Genomic DNA, 18,571 nt, shown 5'->3' with positions numbered 1-18,571 from the left:
GTACTATTCAAATATTTATTTTCTGAAATTTAGTACATTTTTCTTTCCATGTATAAACTTTGAAATTCAAGCAGCTGCAACTTTGTTAAAAATAAACAACATTTTAAAAAAGGTGTTAAAGCTCAAAATTTCTATCTTTCGAAAGGTCACTACGTATCTTTTGAGTTTCTGTGAGAGATAAATTTTACATATAGAAAACTGTGAACTGAACTCTAAACAAAAAAGTATTGCAAGTTGACGTGCTAGAGACTTTTAATAGGATTTGGATACAGCGTGAAAAACTATAATAGAAAAGTGTAGTCACATCTCTGATGATTTTTCTTTATCGACCAGTGATAAATCATCGTGTAAGTAAAAAGCAGATTCTCAAAGCTAAAATTTTATCCTTTCGAATAATATAATTTTTAAAAACATGTAAATATGACACAAATAAATTAGCGGTACGAACATTTATATTCTAGCTCAATATATTATCAAAAATTAAACATTTAAGGATACGATGAGTATGCGTTAGATTTGATTATAATAACTTATTTACTCTAAAAGTGATTATCGAAATGTTTTGTCAATAATATGTAACTCAGTTCTTATAAAACATCATAAAATGTTTACTGTAGTCAAAATATAACTTCCGTGTGGAAAGTTCGATCTGCTCAGGATGTGTTACGCTTTATAAATCGCATATACGCGATTTGCAATGCTACGAACGAAAAAAAAAAGCCGGAATGAGACTGCCGGTTTAAATCGCTGTTGGATGCCTTGTACTTGCTCAGTGCGCCATAAAAGACGGCAGAATGATCAGAAATGGCGGAATCAGAGCGTAACGATGCTGTCCCGTCTCACACAGAAGTTGCGTTGCACGCACTTTACGCAAGCGATCAGCAGTAAGGACACACCTTGCGTGCTTGATGAAGTCCCACGGCAGTTGTGTTTGGATAGCATTGTCAACTTGTCTGTTTATCGATGGAGAATCATTTATACTACATGTTATAAAATATAATAAAAAGTTGTAAAAGAGAAAGAGAGAGAAAGGGAAAGTGATGTGCATTCATTAAAGCGTCCTTGGATAATATCCCCTCTGGCATAATGAGAGAGAGAGAGAGAGAGAGAGAACATTTCCTCTATTATATTAAATATAATGTAATAAAAACTAAAAAGTTCTTTTTTTAAGTGCCACACATTATTAGACATTAAAGGCAACTTAATCTTTTGAGTTGAAAATAATATTATATTATTTTTAACTTCCATGAATGTCAATAAAACGAAAAATCAATTCGTTTCTGTAGTTAATTTCAAAGTAAACAACGTACATATTAACACACATAGTTTAACTTCATTGTTTTAGTTTAGTAAATTAACGACATATTGAATACAAGCAGTGGCGACCTATATAAATGATTAGAAATAACTCAAATTGGAAATAATTTGATATAATATATATAACAGTGCATACATATACTTTCTCCTGTTTAATTAAATAAATATGTTTATTTCAAAAGGAAGCAGGTGCGTATTTTTTTTTAATTTGAAAATTATAATATTAAATTCTAATAAGCAATTCTACGGTTTTATGTACAGTTATGAATTAATTATGTGTAGAAGTGTAGTTAAAACCAGTCTCGCACGCATTCTCCCTCCCTCTCTCTCTCTCTCTGTCCAATTAAATATCAATAAATATTCATAACAAACATTTTTCGCACAATCTTTGTCGGACTAAGTTAGACTAAAACACAAGGGGATACCAAAACTATCTCCTTCCGTTAATCTCATATAAACTCTAAGTTAAAATCTTATTTTAAGTTAAAAATCTCATTTCAGTCATAACATTTTACATTAAAACTTTGTTATGCAAAGTTGTATAAAAGTATTTTCCAATTACGATTTTGTTGAGGAAACAATCGAAACATTTCGAAATGTCATTAGAAAAATTTGGTGTCAAAATTTTACACAAGTACCACAAGATATCGCGTATTTTTACTCAGACGTATTTCTCATTCTCGCTTCATCAGAAATAACACCCGAGACTCCTAGTGACAATAATCGTTGTCCTAGTTTGCATAACGCGTGGTTAAGACGCAATAAGGTCGCCAAGTAGAATGCATAACTGCCGCTACACGTCTAAAAACACTAAAGGAAGGAAAGTAATAGCTGTACAAACACGATTATGCAAAATCTTTCCTATAAATACGGACGGGACATGACATCCAGTAATTTCGTGTCGGTCGATAAGATGCGGTAGAAAAGGCTTGCAAATTATGTAAGGTCGCGATGTACTTGAATCGCGATGTACTTGAATCAGGTGTAACATCTGCCTTCAAGGTTCTCACTGTACACACGCTTTTGTGTACAAATAATTACTACACGAATATGCGATGCACTTGCAACGTTTTTGACTATCAGGAGACGCGGTGGTGAAAGTACGCATTTCTCGAGACATGATTTGCATTTTATTTACCTTTTAATAATTTAGTAATTTAACATATCGAGATTACATTATTTCTCCAAATATAGCCATCCAATTAAATTATTCTTATTACAACAGAATGTTTCAGTGGTAGTTTTAATTAAAATGATGAATTTTGTAAAATGTAGATAAAAATACATTTTGTATATTATAAAATAAACATTTTATATATATATATATATGTATGTATACACACATATAACATAAAATACAGTTCCTTTCATCTAATGAAAATGATATAATCCAAAATCTTCCGAAACCAGTATAACCACTTCCGAGGCATTGTCTCTTTTGGTATTTCCGCATTTTTAATGTATTTGTATATAAAAAAAACAATGTAATTAGTAAAAAGTACTGATATCTGACATAACTTGATATAGTTTGTATCTGAAAAAAGGAGAGACACGAAGAGAGATCGCGAAGAAAAAGACACCTAATGACAGAGAGGGCTATTTTAAGACCTCGCGACCGGTTTGTGCGAGTCATAAAGAGGCTTGCCTACATCCCTGTTTCGAGTAATCCGTCTTGACGACCCAAAATTTTTCCAAACACGATATATTTGAGTTTTATTCGTGTACGAAATTGAACGAAGAAAAAGAAATACGTTGAATAATCGAGATTAATGTTCCTTTGTGTCTAATACAATAGTGACAGAAATACTTAATCCTTCATGCAAGTTGCAACATATACATATATATGTATAAAGTATTTGAAATATTTTAAATAACTTTTTGTTAACTTTTAATGCTGTAATTATACTGTCCTACAAAATTTGATTTTTCATTTTTTTATGTATAAAATCTATTCCGATGTATTGTATTTTTGCTTATTGAATTCGATACCAAAATTTGCCTACCAGTTTGAGAAAAATGTCGTTAAAAAAACAAAAACATCTTTTTTTTAAACAACGATTTTGAAACATTTTTTTTTATAATATTATACCTAGCAGCGAATATTTTTCTAAATTTCGTTCGTTTCAATGAAGTTAGCAACGAAGAAACCGACCATACTTTCAAAGTTCGAATTCATCTTTTGCCGTTAATATTTAACAACGATAACGCTGACAGTGAGATTCGTATAACTAATCGCACGAGATGACATATAACGAAAGTTATCAGCAAGTTACGTTGATTAAATAATGCAAACATTAATATCAGACGATGTTAATACATAGACTCATAGTGTTGACAGTTTAAAGCACGAGTGATGAAAGATTTAAACCTGAGTAATGTTTCCGGTTTCGACTTTGAAATTTCTACTTAAAAATGCTAAAGCCTAGAAGCAGAATATTTAGTCTTTTCGGAAATTAAATCATTTCATATTAAAATATTATGTTTTTAGACTTTAACGTTTCCAAGTAACAGCTTAAGAACACTTTGTAGCACGAGTTTAAAGATACACAATAAGCGAAAAATGTTAAAATTTATATTATAAATGCATAGCTTTATGCATGACTTTTATGAACAATAAATTAATTTTTTTTTAATTACTCACGATTATATTATAATTAAAAAAGAATACATGATTTCCAGCACAGCAGTTAAGCAGCAATTAAATTTGTTTTTAAGAGCAGAAAGATAATCACATAAAATTGAAAATGTATAAGAAAAATCAATCATTCCGATTAATAGCCTCTTTAAAAATAGTGGATGATTTGCACCACTTCTTTGCACTTGAAAGAAATTCTGCAATTAGTTCAACGAATGAAACGATTATCTTTTTAGATAATATCTATTTTTCGAGATTCGCGATAACTCAGGAAATCAATCACGCACGTGAATTACATAACGCAATTAAGATCGAAACTTTCTACATTACTCACTAAGCACGTTCATCGGAATCGTCCGGTTCCGCCAGCTTGGATAAGATTTTATGGCGAATTGTGAAGGGGACAAGCGAATGCTGATTTTTCGCGATGACTTCCGCGAATAAGTCTTTCGTAGAGAAATCGCGAGATTGTAATGCAACGAGGGACTTTCATAAAATGTTCTCGGAAATATTGTTTGAGCAAATATTAAAGTATCGAAAATTTCATTTCCCTCAAAATCTTTATAAAATGTCACATTACTTCCAGCTGGAATATACAGTGAAAACAAGATGACGTCTGAATTTAATCTTGAACTAAATCGAACTCACAATAATCTTATTTATTTTTGTTCCGCATTTAATTTCCCTGTCATGTTTCTTGCTTGAAATCCGTTGTTTTCACCAACAATATTTTTCATTCTGAAACGTAGAGTAAACAAGTTCTTTGCCCAGTCTCTTCTGTCAAAAAGACTGTATTTTGTGGAAAAAATAAACCACCACGGTTAGATATTTTTACTTAAATTTCAAATAAAGTCTCGATAAAAGGCGAAATTTAACTGTTTATATATTATTATGTATGAGTTCAAAGCTCTTTGTTCGTCGGCTAAAATTATTTTTATTGATGCTTTCAAAATCTCATTTATACATATATGCTTCATATCGACAAGGAATTATCATTATTTTCGCAAAATACTGTGACCATTACAAAGAATCGTTATCTAAAACGATAATGTTTCTTGTCTGGTGAACGACAAAAGATTTCCGCGAGCCCAGATGATTTCAAATGCCGTCGACATCCCAAAATATTTACCTAAACGGCACGTGTTTATTCGAGACTTTTCACCCAAAATCGAGTCCACGTGTCGGGCTATATATTAACACACATATTAACAGATTGATAACGATCTAAGACAAACAGCATGTCTTCACGAACTATTTATATTCATGTAATAATAATTTATATACATATATAAAATCATTCATTGCAATATATTATTATTACAATTAACTGCATATTATAATGCTCAAAATCATTTGGTGATACAAATTAACTATCATGTCACAAAAGTTTAACATTACGTGACATGATAGGTGAAAATGGTCAATAGTTGAAGGCATCGAAACGTTGGAAGGCGTAATTTTTATCGAAATATTGGACATTACCCAGAATTAATGAAATATCCACATTACACCCCCCTCCCCTCTCTCTTTCTCTCTCTCTCTCTCTCTCTCTCGTTATCTCAATCGTAATTTTTGTCTGTATACTGGAGGTCAGTCAGAAACATGAATACATACATATATCATTACGAAAGTTACTGCAAATTGGGTATTGATATTTGGAAATTATTGCATATACCGATCATTATGGCGTTAAAGTATCGTTTATTTATATTTCATCGCGCAAGTTTTTTTCGAGCAGTGTGAAACACGTCTTTACGACTCCGCACTGATCGCTTAATGTTTATTAACTGCAATTGATGTACGAATAAGTCGCTCGAAATGATTATCAGTGAAATTTATTTGCCAAATAATTAAAAGACATAAATATGAAACGAATTATGCCAAAATTTATGTTCCCAGTCGCGTCGCAAATTCTTTCTCTCTCTTATTTGATGTACGATGTTACTAAGAGCACGATGCGTTTTTTGTAACGAAAATATTATCATATATTTATGACATTACTGAATTCATGCGTGATTCATTCAGTTATAGTTGTGTATTTCGATAAGACTTCGCTGAAAATTTATGTGTCTCATTTTCGCTTGTCTTAATTAGTCTTCCAAAAATTGAATTTTCTGAATTCACTCAGAGGATTGCTATGAGTACGTGATTATTCATAAAATAACGAGCATTCCGTTCGCGCGCAGCAATCGCAATAAATACCTGGAGACTGACTCCGGTACGAAAATGTTCCACCAGGATGGCCTCTTCTGTCGCGGATAACTTTGCGAAAAAAGTCCCTCAGTGCTGCCAATCTCCGAAGGAGCGCCAGACACACCCTTCCTCCTTTTGCGATCCAGCTTGGGTGGCTTGACGAGTGGATGCCAGGATTTCCGGCGTGCCTTCTTCGCCTCCTGAACCATACGGTCGCGGTCTTCGTTCTCCAATACTTCCTGATTCTCCTCCAGCAGATCCTCGGACACGTAAAACACCGAGCCTCTCCTGCCACTGTCGCTACCTCTCCTTTTGTCCTTTGCCTTCTCCTTCGTCGCGCTGCTATCCTTAACGTCGATCTTGATGTTGTCCTTAATAGTGTCCTTGGCGCTATTCTCCTTCTCCTCGAACATGCTGACCCTACGAGCCCTTTGGAACAAGCTGTCTCGTCGAGCTTTCAGATCCTCCAGAACGCTGTGCCGGCGAGCCTTTGTGTCCCGCAAGATCGCTGCGTTCTCACGCTGCCTTCCAACGGTGCCGAGGATCCTTGCCAGCGATGACTCCTGCTCCATCATCGCAGGGATGGAGTTGGTCGAAGCGTACTTAGTGGTCGGATGACCGTTCTGCGGTTCGCTGATATACATCTTGGCTGTTTCCATGCTAACTGGAATGGCCACGTCCATACGACGAGCGGTTTACAGTCGCGTAATGCGCATCGCGCAGGAAAGCGTCGGAAATGTCGTGTTAGTATCTTGTATCGAGGTCACCAAGGGTCAGCTCGCGTCTAGATTAAGTACTTATTGGTTATGGTACCGAGGGGAGACCGTTGCGAAAGACCGTTGGCTCTTCGTTGATACCGCTAATGTCGGGTTAACGTCTTACAGAAGCAAGGTCGTTGAAGATCGAACGAGGCTAAAATCTCACATCGTCGTTAATATCTCACACCAGAGACATCCTTTAGGGTCAGATGGCGTACAAAATACATTCGTTAATCCTACGAAATGAGGAACCACCGACGAGTCAACGGCGTTGACCGAATAATTTATAAATAATGGTAGAAGGAGACCAACACACGAATGATTAGGTCAAATTAATTTAAAACTCGTTTAATTAAACACACGTCGAAAGAGTAAAATTTTAAACTTGTCTTTTCCACTAATGTACAGAGTGTAAACGTTACTTTGTCATCCTCCGCCACTAAATTACAAACGACAGGCAATTAAGAGATGAAGAACGTAATAATAATTTATAGGAGACAAGCCGTCGAAAAGTACGACATTCACGATTAAGTATTTACGGATTGAGTGTATCCATCATATCCACCGGATCCCACAGATTCCAAGCATTCACGAGTGCCACGATCTTCCGCCGCAGTCTATTTAATATTATACACTGTCGAAATCGTCGAGGGTTACGCTGCGGTGTGTCCACGAATTCCAAAGCGTCGCAGAGGGAATAGAGATTCTCTCTCGTGACGTTTGTTGACTTGGCTTGCGTGATATTCGATCCAGATTATACGATAAGATCGTACATTTCTCGCCGGTTGCACTAATAAATTCGACGAGCTTATCGCCTTTAATCAAACGAAGACGATCTTGCGGTGAAGAAACGTTATCCGGCGACGGTTATCGATGACGTACAGCTGTCGTTTCTCACACAGATAAGAGACGAAGGTACGGCGACACGACGGAGCGTTAAAGCGCGATCAACGGCATTATTCCACCGGCGGCGCGGCGCGGCGCGGCGCGGCGCGGCCCGTCAGGTGAAAGCAGCTAAACGGTCGACCGCCTTTTCACTCCCGGCGCCGACGACGCCGTCGACGCGGTCACTCTCGTGAAACGCGTGCTACCTACGTAGGAGTACGCCAATGCGTACGTGTGCTCTTGATCGGCGGATACGCCCCGTGGAGAGGAGAACGCGGTTGGGATCCGCGTCGATCGTTGACCCACCTGGGGAGAGATCCGCGCGCGCGTTTATTTATTTATTATTTATTTAATCCTCTGTACCTGGCACGAAACGCCTCCGTTTTTCAGTTCTCCGAAAAATAGAGATATTTTCCTATATTAGCGAGTCCGGCCGATTCTCGTGACTACGTTCGTTCCGTTTCTTTACCTCGACCAGCCCTCGCCTGCCGGGGGCGGCAGGGACGAGACTCCGTTGTTTCGCATCACCGCCCGACGACGAAAATGCGAGAGGACGAGCTTCTCGAGGACAGACATAAGACCTTTCTCCCTTTCCTTCTCCCTTTATATCCTGCCAGTTAAATATATTCCCTTCTTTGTGCGTCGCTCTCGCACGCGCGATTAAGACACTGCTGGATTAATCGGAGTCGAGGGCGAGGAAGAGCCGCCGCTCTCTTTCTCGCGTCCTCTTTATTTTCCCTTCGACTCGCTCTCGTTATCAAACTGCACGCACGCACGCAAAACACGCCGAGAGTGTATATACGGAATACGCGGGAAAACGTCGGACGAGACTTTTAGCTAGCATGGATCGAGGACGAGCTCGATCAACGGCAGCCACGTGTGAATCGAGTATCGTAGCAACTAAGCGCGAGCGAACGCGACCGCTTGTATTTATACGCGTGCCGCATTGCCCGCCTCGCACGACTGTCTCTCTTTCGCGGCGCATCCCCCACCCCGAGTCGCGACGAACGCGTGTACGAGAGGATACGCACGAAATCTGATCGATCCTGATTCTCGTTTCGAGACCGGAGGAAATCTATACTTGATCGCGATCGTCCGTTTGCAGGATTCTATGATCCAACTCGGATAGCAGTTATTTTTTTCATAAAATTACATGAAAATACCAAAAAGAGAGGCAACGTCGTTCAAATTTTATAAATGTTTCTCCAACGTCTCTTATGGATCCAGGGTGTTTTCAAACGTAGAAATAGTAACATGACACGTTTTTAACGATATACCTGCCTATTTTAGTATACTTATCTCTTTTTCACGGAGGTTACGAGCAGCTTTAATTTAAGTTTAGATATATGTGGTTGTGTAGCGCAAAGTGTGCAATATAAACACGAGTTGTTAAATATTTATTGCGCTTCTAAAAAGACTCTAGACGCTAAAAAAATTAAATTGCTTTGTAGACTGTCTGTTCTCTGCGCTCAGAATGGAAGATTGTACAAAATTCAATAATCTCGTCGAGTAAAAACTTGAGTAAATTAAGTTTAAAATTAACTATTTAGTATATCGAGTTTAATACTAATTGGTATTTGCTCCAGAATTTTCTTAACTTTTACTTGTATTCATAGGTTCGGTGTATTTTAAATTACTGTATCTTTACGTTAATGTATTCTGATTGAATGGTTCTTTTCATTCTAAAGAGATCAAATCTGAAGTATAAAATCATGTAACTTGAAATTATATCAGGCTGTGAAAAGAATTTGTTATAAACAATTTTTCACAATGTAATTGAAGAAAAGTTAAGAGAGAGAGAGAGAGAGAGACACAGAGATATTCGAAAATACTACATTTTGAAACAAAGTTATTTAAGAAAAATGTAAGAAACTCTAACACTGTAAAGCACAATTACAAAGTTTAGATAATCAAATATTTTAAGATATACTATGAATTTTTACTGAGTATAAGATAAACAATTAATGATAGTAGATTAAACTTTGATCGTATATGTAGATAAATTTCAAAAATTTTTAATATTTTTAGGATCACATCTCGCGTTGTTGTAGTTTTTTGTATAATCTTTGTTTTTTAGATATTCTTAAACTTGTACATCGAGAGCTTTTAAAATCACATCGTGTAAATTTACTTTAACGAGATAATCTAAACTAAGTTAATCAATTTGATAGTAGTACATCCAAGAATGATAAAACAAAGTAAGATATAATAACATCAATATCAATAAGAAATATATCGATAATTTCATTGAAATTATTGTTGAGCAAGAAATATCATCGATTGATTTATAAAAGGGAAGACATTTGCCTGTATTATTTGTGATCTTATAAGTTCGTCTCTTTGCAAATTTAAAAAGATACATTTTCTCTCGTTTTGATTTTAGTTTGAAAAGTATGACAATAATACATGAACTCACTGAAATAAGTATATTTGTTATAACATTTATACAATAAATTTCACGACATTCTGACAAGTGCTTTCATCACAAATTTGTTAATATAAATTTTTATTATCTTCAGGGATGACAAGATTATGATTGATAATAATGATAACGGTCGTAAAATTTACGGAGTATCTGTATAGAAGTAAAAGTGTAAGCAGATAAACAATAATTTATAACTTATTCGAGAGATAAACAATAAAAGCGAAAAAAGTTGTATAAATGATAAGTCAATTGATTGCAACATATTTTGCCACTTAGAGGGATACAAAAATCGAGAGAGGGAAAAATATAAAAAAAATATATCCCAGAAATCTTAATCGCATCCTGGTATCAACGTTTGAATGTCCCGATATTCCTAGATATCGCGTTCAAATAGCTACTTCAAATTGATTACACAATTCGCGATATCACACTGCCATTTAATTCACGGTTGGCCGCGGGATATTTTTTCAATCATTCATCATACATCTTGGCGCCCTGCGTTTGATCTTGACCCAGTTCTGGACCAACAAGAGATTGACCACACCCGCTTGTTTATTCGACATTTACTCCGATTTACTTATAGGGGCTGCTGCATCCTGCAACGCAAGCTATGCCAATAATTTTCTGAATGTAAATAAATAAAAATACACTCAAACAGATTCTGTGTTGTTTAAATAAACTTTCTTCTTTCATCTATATATATATATCATCGAAATATATAGATGATTTTATTGTTTAATCAATTATTTTATTTATGTTGCAATATATCATTCACATATATTTTTTTATTATATCAATATCTTATTATTAATTTAAAAGCTAATATAAATAAATTTTAGTACTTAAATAAATATATAATCTTCTAAGAAATTAATGACTACTATATATATATATCAATGTTGGTAAGTTTGGCCAACTTTATACTCTAATTACGCTCGTATTGTCAAGGCACAGCATTCCCTTTTGTTTACTTTTTGTCTTGTAAGAATTAAATTAAATAGAGAAAGAGAAAGAGAAATTACGTAAAAGTACGATGAAATTTACAGTTCCGCAAATTGACTGTCTTCCATTGCACTAATTAAAAAAAAAAACTTTGATGTAAAACACATCCATCAGAAATCATGAGAAATAAACTTTAGGCAAACAGCTTTTTATTTACTAAATTAAACTGTCAACTATATATTGAAGAAACAATTCCCAAAGATCTTCTCGTAAACCCAAGAGTGTCCATTAAGTATTTTTTATTCAAGTTTTAATTACAACTCGGATCTGGTTTCGTGAAAGAATCCGAGAGAAGAAAAACATTATTAATCGACTTTTGAAGGTAGTAGTTTTAACATGCAATGCTTCGAGAATGCTTGTCGAGCGCAAGAGGGACACTATCTCGGACAGAACAAAGAGCGTGACGTTGTTTGCTGCAGAAATGTTCTCAACGAGTGAGAGGCAAGAAGCGTACTATTCAGCCTCCACGGACGGACAACGGGAAGGCTCTAATTGGTTGAATTGAATTAAGAGTCCGGCCCGTGTTTTCATCGTTGCCAATTTCGTAATTGGATACGCGGGCCGAATTGACCAATTGTTTGCACCGTTCTGGACATCCATCCGCCTGCCTCGTTAATCGGAGCCTGCCTCGTTAGGAAAATGCGCGGACGTGCGACGGAAACTTCGTCTCGGCGAGTGAGCGACAGGGCGGAAATGTCGTGGAAACGGGTGTAAGTGTCTCCTCGTGGTGGCCTTGTAGTTAGACAGCTGATCGCGCAGTGACATTCCCACGCCTGACGATCGATCGCCGTGCGCGTGCGAGAGCGCGGGCTAAACTCGCGACGACTCGAAAATTATTTCCAAACAAATCCGTCATAATGAAGCTTAATTTATAAGTAATTTATCTTATTTAATTTGTCGAGTTCTTCTATATAAAATACTATAATTAATACACATCATATGTATTTATAATTAATATTTTATATGTATATAATAAATATACAATGAACGCGTATAAATATCTTTTAAACAATAAATAATTTTACTCAAATTTTTAGAATAAAAATCTTTTTTATATTTTTTAACGCTTACTATTTAAAAAATACTGAAAAAACACTTTTTTCTATTTTTCTACTGTCCTTACGTATACAGAATAAAAAATCTTTCTCCATAATAAAAGGAAATACGCAAACAAATATCGAAAGATACAAAACTATGTAAATATATGAAAAATCAAAAAAAGTTTGTAAATTACGTATATAAAATATAAGGGCAAAGAGCCCGTAACACAATTAATTTAAATTTAAATAATAACAATCATGTAAATAAAGTAACAACGATGTTTAATATAATAAATAATACAGAATTAATATATTACATTAAACTTCTTTGTTACTTTATTTACATGATTATTATTATTATTTAAATTTAAATTAATTGTGTTACTGGCTCTTTGCCCTTATTCTATATATACTTTGTTTTATACACATAGAGAGCCTTATAACTTTATTATATTTTTAATTATAGTTTCCTATATTTTCACATAGATTATTTCATGAGATAAATAATTTTAAGTATGTAATCAAACTGAAAGTATATCTATTCACATTTGAAAACATAAAATCCTAAACTTATATTTGAAGCTTACAAAAGAAATAAACAAACAAAATACGATTTAAGTGTAACACTCTCGTACACTCACATCATATTTTATTTATTTCTCTTGTAAACTTCAAAATCATATAAACTGAAGATTCTAAAATACTCCTTTATAGTATATTATTCAAATATAGGTACTTTTACAAGTAGTTTGGTTATATATCTATTTAAAATACTTAAAATCATATTTATGTAAATTGCATTCAATCGGTAAAATTGACAATTTCTTCGAAGTTTGGTCGTCACTCTAATATCCCCTTAAATAGAAAATAATTCTTAAGTCTATTAAAAATAAAAAATAAAAATTTTTTAAGTAAAATTAAAAAATTTTAATACAATTTAAAATAATTTTTAATTAAGTAAATTACATTTATTATACATTCTTAATTCTGTAAGATATTTCATGTATACACATATAATAGTTATACAATTATTAAAAGATTATAATAGGCTTTACAGATTCTAATGTTGAAGATCAATAAAATTAAGTCTATAAATAAAAACACAATGTTTACTAAATGTAGACATTGAAACACTACTCGCGAAAAGGTATTTCACAGTGCTGGAATAATCTCGCGTATTAGAGAGCTTCAATTAATTAAACATACTTTATTAGATGTGCATTTGCTGTTGGATTTACGTGTCGTAAAACAGGTTTACGACATAACTACCGAAATCATAAACGGGATTAAATTCTTTTCTTTCAAATCACGACAGCAAACCTGCTCCCTTTTTCGTTTAAACAAAAAGATTTTCATAGCTATTGATACAAAATCATTTATAAAAGCATAAGTGTAATCCTTAATAACCATAGTACTCAAAGATTTAAAAAAAAAAGCAATTATGATCTAAATAATATATTTTGATAACAAAGTACGGTAATATTTGAAAATGAACTGTATCATATTCAATACGATAAAAATAAAGTGTTCCTAATTTTTTTACAGATAATAAATCGAATAAAATTCCTTCTTTTTTATTTTTTACGCTTCTTGTTTAACTACGAATCGGTGCAATCACTAAATACATGTGTCATCCTTAATGAAGATTGATATTTGACTGAATTAAAAAGCAACATATATATTAATTATGTCAGATTTCCTGAAAGCAACAACGTCACGTGTCAATTTCAACCGATTAGTCATAAGAATAATTTGGACCGTGTGATAAGTCTCTTCTTTTCCATCGTAACATATTGTGCTCACGTTGTCCGTCCTACAAATTGGAGCAGCGATTTGAAATTGTGCTTTTCTACGTGAACATTTGCGCAACAACAAAAATACCACGCTCAAATACCCGTATGAAGCTGGCCCCCCAATATTAAAAAATCGATTTTTTAATTCGATACCGAAACTTAATTTTCTTGTATCTTTTGAACTCTAAGGGTGAGCAAACGAAAATTCCAACTGAGCATTCGTGAGCAAACGATGAGCAAACAAATGCATGCGAAGAAAAAAAATCGATTTCTTAATACTGAGGGGCCAGCTTCACACGGGTCGCTCAAATAAGCCATCGTAATCGTAGAAAATAACTAACTTCGTTATAACACTTTCAATTGTGTGAAATACATATAAACTTGGAAGCAGATTTCATTAAATTTTTTTTAACTTGAATTAAATGTTGTATTTGTTTAGATTTGTTAAGACTATTAATATATATAATACTATATAAATATTGAATTTGCCAAAAGGCCAAATTTAACATAAAATTTTAATAATCATAGAAATTATTCCGGTAATAAAAGGAATAAACTATAATATATGTATTTACACTGACAAAGAAATTTACTAAATTTTTTCTTAGTGTGTAAGTAAGATTACTATTTTTATTTAATCTTTTTGAAAATAATATATGAATTCTTTTTTGGATAATATCACATAGATTAATATTTTTGTGTTATCTGTCGAGTTATATCAAGTGATTAAAGAAGCGCATTCTCCCCTCCTCTTCCCAAAGTAACGGAAAATGGAGGAAAAATCGAGTCCTCCGTTACGATTATACGTATTAAATGTCAGCCTGACGATATTATTGGGCAGATCCGACCTTCGTGAACTCAGATGGGATAAAAAAGATCGATGAAACTCGTAGCGTATCTGTCTGGTATATCTCGTCGTAAAACGGCGATTTACGATCCAACGGAATTATAAACTTCCATCTCGAAAATCCGCGAACGTATGCAATCGGATAAAGAGATGCCTTTTCAATGGTTTTTGTGATTCTGTGCGAATTCTAGTATGTTCGATCAGAGTTCGAATTTAATTATAACATTGATATAATTTTTATATTGTATTGTTTTATAGGTGTCCTTTTTTTCACCAGTGCACATTCGGCGGAACGTTTCTGCAGATCACGTATAGAGATCGCGCGTAGTCGATTTAATTTAATTCTTTAATTTAACTTTCGCAATATAAAAATCTAAAACTGAAATCACATCGAGTTTTATCGTTAGTATCGATACAGCGATAGAAAAAGAAAAAAAGACGAAGTGCACAGATCAATATATATTCAATAAAGCAATTATATTGATTGCAATCAATTAGAGTTGTGTGATTAAAAATCGTCTCTATATAGAAAATCGTCGACCAATAAAAAGCTATTTGAAATTGTTTCATCGATCAATCACTATCACTACATTATTCGTCACGTTACGATGTCAAAAACAGTGCACCGATAATTCGGATAATCGAATATCCAAAATCCACTTTCAACGTAGTCATACTCGTATATAGTTGTTTTAATAAAAATCATTTACTCTTTATTGTACCATTAATTAAATATATTATATATATATACATTACTTATTTCAAAATTGTATCTCAAAGAATAAAATAAAAAATATTAAGAATCTTTGTTTAATATTGTTTTATTCTTTAAGATCTCACTCTTCTACATATTTAACTCGTAATAAGAACACACCTATATTATTCCACATATTATTTGATGCTAAAAGAACATATGATTCGTAGGAACCTACCAAAACTTTTGTTATTAGTATTATTTTTTAAAAGAATTTTTCAAGTTTAAAACTAAAAAATAGAATTAAAAAACATAAAATTATTCCAATTCATTACTATTTACAAATTAGGAAAAATTCTCGGATTATCAGGATATTCAAGACCCATATATTAATTCCAGTTATGAATTAATAAATATCATTGTATTCTTTTTACTTGAAGATTATTATATATACTAAAAGAACATTTCAGAAAGTGGGTTGGTTACAATAGAAATGTAAAATCAATTATTTATAAGATAAAAAATGTGGCAAAAACAACGTGTAACGCACTGTGACACGAGTTGAATGCAACATTTATCTTCAATAGATCGAAATGTTTACGTATTGTTAGATTCATCGTGCAACGCGATGCGTCATGCTGTATGATATCATTTCGTGTAATGAAAAACCACTTGTAGATATCGAGCAACTCTTCGAAAGTTCCACCAATTAAATTAAAAGACGCGAGTGACGCGCTCTTTGTAACGTACGCACGAACGACAAAATTCCCGGGCGTATTTACGTGGCTGCTTATTCACCTTCGTGGTGAACATGATTTGTCGAATACTTCCTCGAGTATTTTTCGACTCCTCATACGGATTATCAAGAGTCTTTGCAAAGTCGATAGCAAGATAAAGACAAAGAAACGCGTTACAACCAACAGTAGCTTGGGAAAGCCTGCACCGTACAACGTCGCTTTTCGTTTGACATTCCACGCGTGCGACATCTGCTGAGGAATATTAATGACAACCGGCGTCACAAAAGTACGAAAAGGTGTACATTAATGTTGCATAATAAAAACACCGAACAAGACCTCGTCGTTCTCAGTATCAATATAATGATCTATAATAAACCTCCGTGCTGTTATAAATGACAGATAAATTAGAAAAGTTTTTAATTCTAAACATTTTCGGAATTATTATTACTTACTGTTATAATTGCATTAATCATTATTAAGTTTAATCTTGATAAAATCGATTACCTTTATGAGATGTAACACATATCGATTTTTATTAAATGTTAACAACGCGAACTATTTCCTATCAGCGATATTTACAATTATATTTCTCCATAATTTCAATGTACATTTAATATATTTTTGTTGCGAGAATAATTGCATGATTACAAAAATAGTTTCTTATCATTGATAAATTATGATATGATTGCGTTCTTGAAATAGTAATACACAACGCTACGTGCTTTTTATAATTCTTAATAATTTTTTTCTTAGAATCGAAAACAGTTATCTAAATATAGAATCTAGATGTTATCTACGTTTTAATGATTATTATAGTTTTTATCATACGGATTATTGACAATTAATCTAACGGGAATGCAAGTTCTTTAGCACGTTTTGCTGAGAGCAATATTTGGAAAATATATTATTTTATTTTCGTTTATTATGCGCATCATCTGTTATTAATGCACGTAATAAATGAAAAAAAGTTATTAAATCTCAATAAACTATTTTTACTCATGTACGTTTCATGTCTCCAATTTATCTTACTTACATAATAAACCAACAATCCACTGATAATGTATCATATTCAGAATTTCTGCAACTAATTTTTCTTATCATGCATTAAAGAAAATTGATATTTTATAGAGTATAAATTTTCTAAAATTTTTTATATTTAAAATAAAAAAAAGTGATTTTTTTATCAATCTTGTGTATCAGAATTTTTTTATTTTAAAAACGTTAATTTTTGCATAACAGTAAAGGACACAAATCTTCAAAAATATTACAAATAAACCTTATATCAACTCATTTTGCCAAATTTAGAATTATAGAGAGATGAAATATTCTAATGAAAGATATATTTTTGAGAAAAATTTTTTTTTAAATAACACTTCTGAAACATATTTTTAAATATATGTATTGTGTTGTAACTAGTAACTTCACAAATTCTTGGACGAGGAAATATTTTTTTATGTCTTTCTTCCACTCGTGAGAAAAACACTATTTGACGTGCATGTACTTGTCTAGGATTTTCAATTTATGTCACCACCTCTTCCAATTCCCATCGGTAATACTTACGCTGATCACAAAGTATTTCATAAAGTATTCTAACCACAGCCTATATTAGAACGCTTGGCGTTTGCATTTTGCGTATAACCACACAATCAAATTTTATCTGCGCGTTATTTATTATACTTTGCAAAATTGATGAACCGATCCATTGTCTCACGCGATTTTAATGTCAACGTGATTTATTTCGATTGTAAATATCTCGCTCGTTTCGCTCTCCACCGATTTTAATTGCCGGTGCAAATCATGCTGATTAGCAACGTATTTCATCACAAAATCGTAATTACGATACTATATGCGCAATATCTTACTTTCTAAGTCACGGTGAAATTATCTTCGGATAAATTCAAAGCACGTCATAACAGATTAGTCAGTACAGTGAAGTCGCTTTACATAAAGACAGATGTAGACAAGAAATAAATCTTTCTTTTTAACTTTTTAGCTTTTTAAATACATAAAAGTTGTGTTTTCAGTGAAAGCGTATAATATACAAAAAATGCAATATTGTACTTGTCGAGATTGAAATAATTTCTTTTAAAAATGCTAAATTTTAAAAAGTTTTTCAGTAATAATCAATAAAAAAAAAAAAATAAATACAAATATAATTTTTTTAACTAAATTCTTATGTTTTGTTGTTTTTAATTAAATTATCATTCAAATTACAAATATATGCGTAAATAACCAAAAATAACAT

The 18,571-nt window shown here is 33.0% G+C and overlaps 1 protein-coding gene across 6 annotated transcripts in view; it reads right to left on the bottom strand.

Moving 5' to 3' along the window:
* Positions 1 to 18,571, bottom strand: part of mtd (TLD domain-containing protein mustard) — a 157,826-nt gene that overhangs the window by 78,863 nt on the left and 60,392 nt on the right. For 4 of the 6 annotated variants that reach the window (XM_018548433.1, XM_018548435.1, XM_018548436.1 and 1 more), the window contains exon 1: positions 6,155 to 6,710. The exons of the other annotated variants lie outside the window; for them this stretch is intronic. In XM_018548433.1, the coding sequence (XP_018403935.1) occupies positions 6,155 to 6,558 (404 nt within the window). In that variant the 5' untranslated portion in view covers positions 6,559 to 6,710. Of the gene's footprint in view, positions 1 to 6,154; positions 6,711 to 18,571 lie in introns of those variants that run through there. 6 annotated transcript variants of the gene reach the window in all.

Source organism: Cyphomyrmex costatus, unplaced genomic scaffold (genome assembly GCF_001594065.2).
Source record: "Cyphomyrmex costatus isolate MS0001 unplaced genomic scaffold, Ccosl1.0 scaffold72, whole genome shotgun sequence".
Classification (NCBI taxonomy): Eukaryota; Metazoa; Arthropoda; class Insecta; order Hymenoptera; family Formicidae; genus Cyphomyrmex; species Cyphomyrmex costatus.
This window is presented reverse-complemented; position numbering and strand designations above follow the sequence as displayed.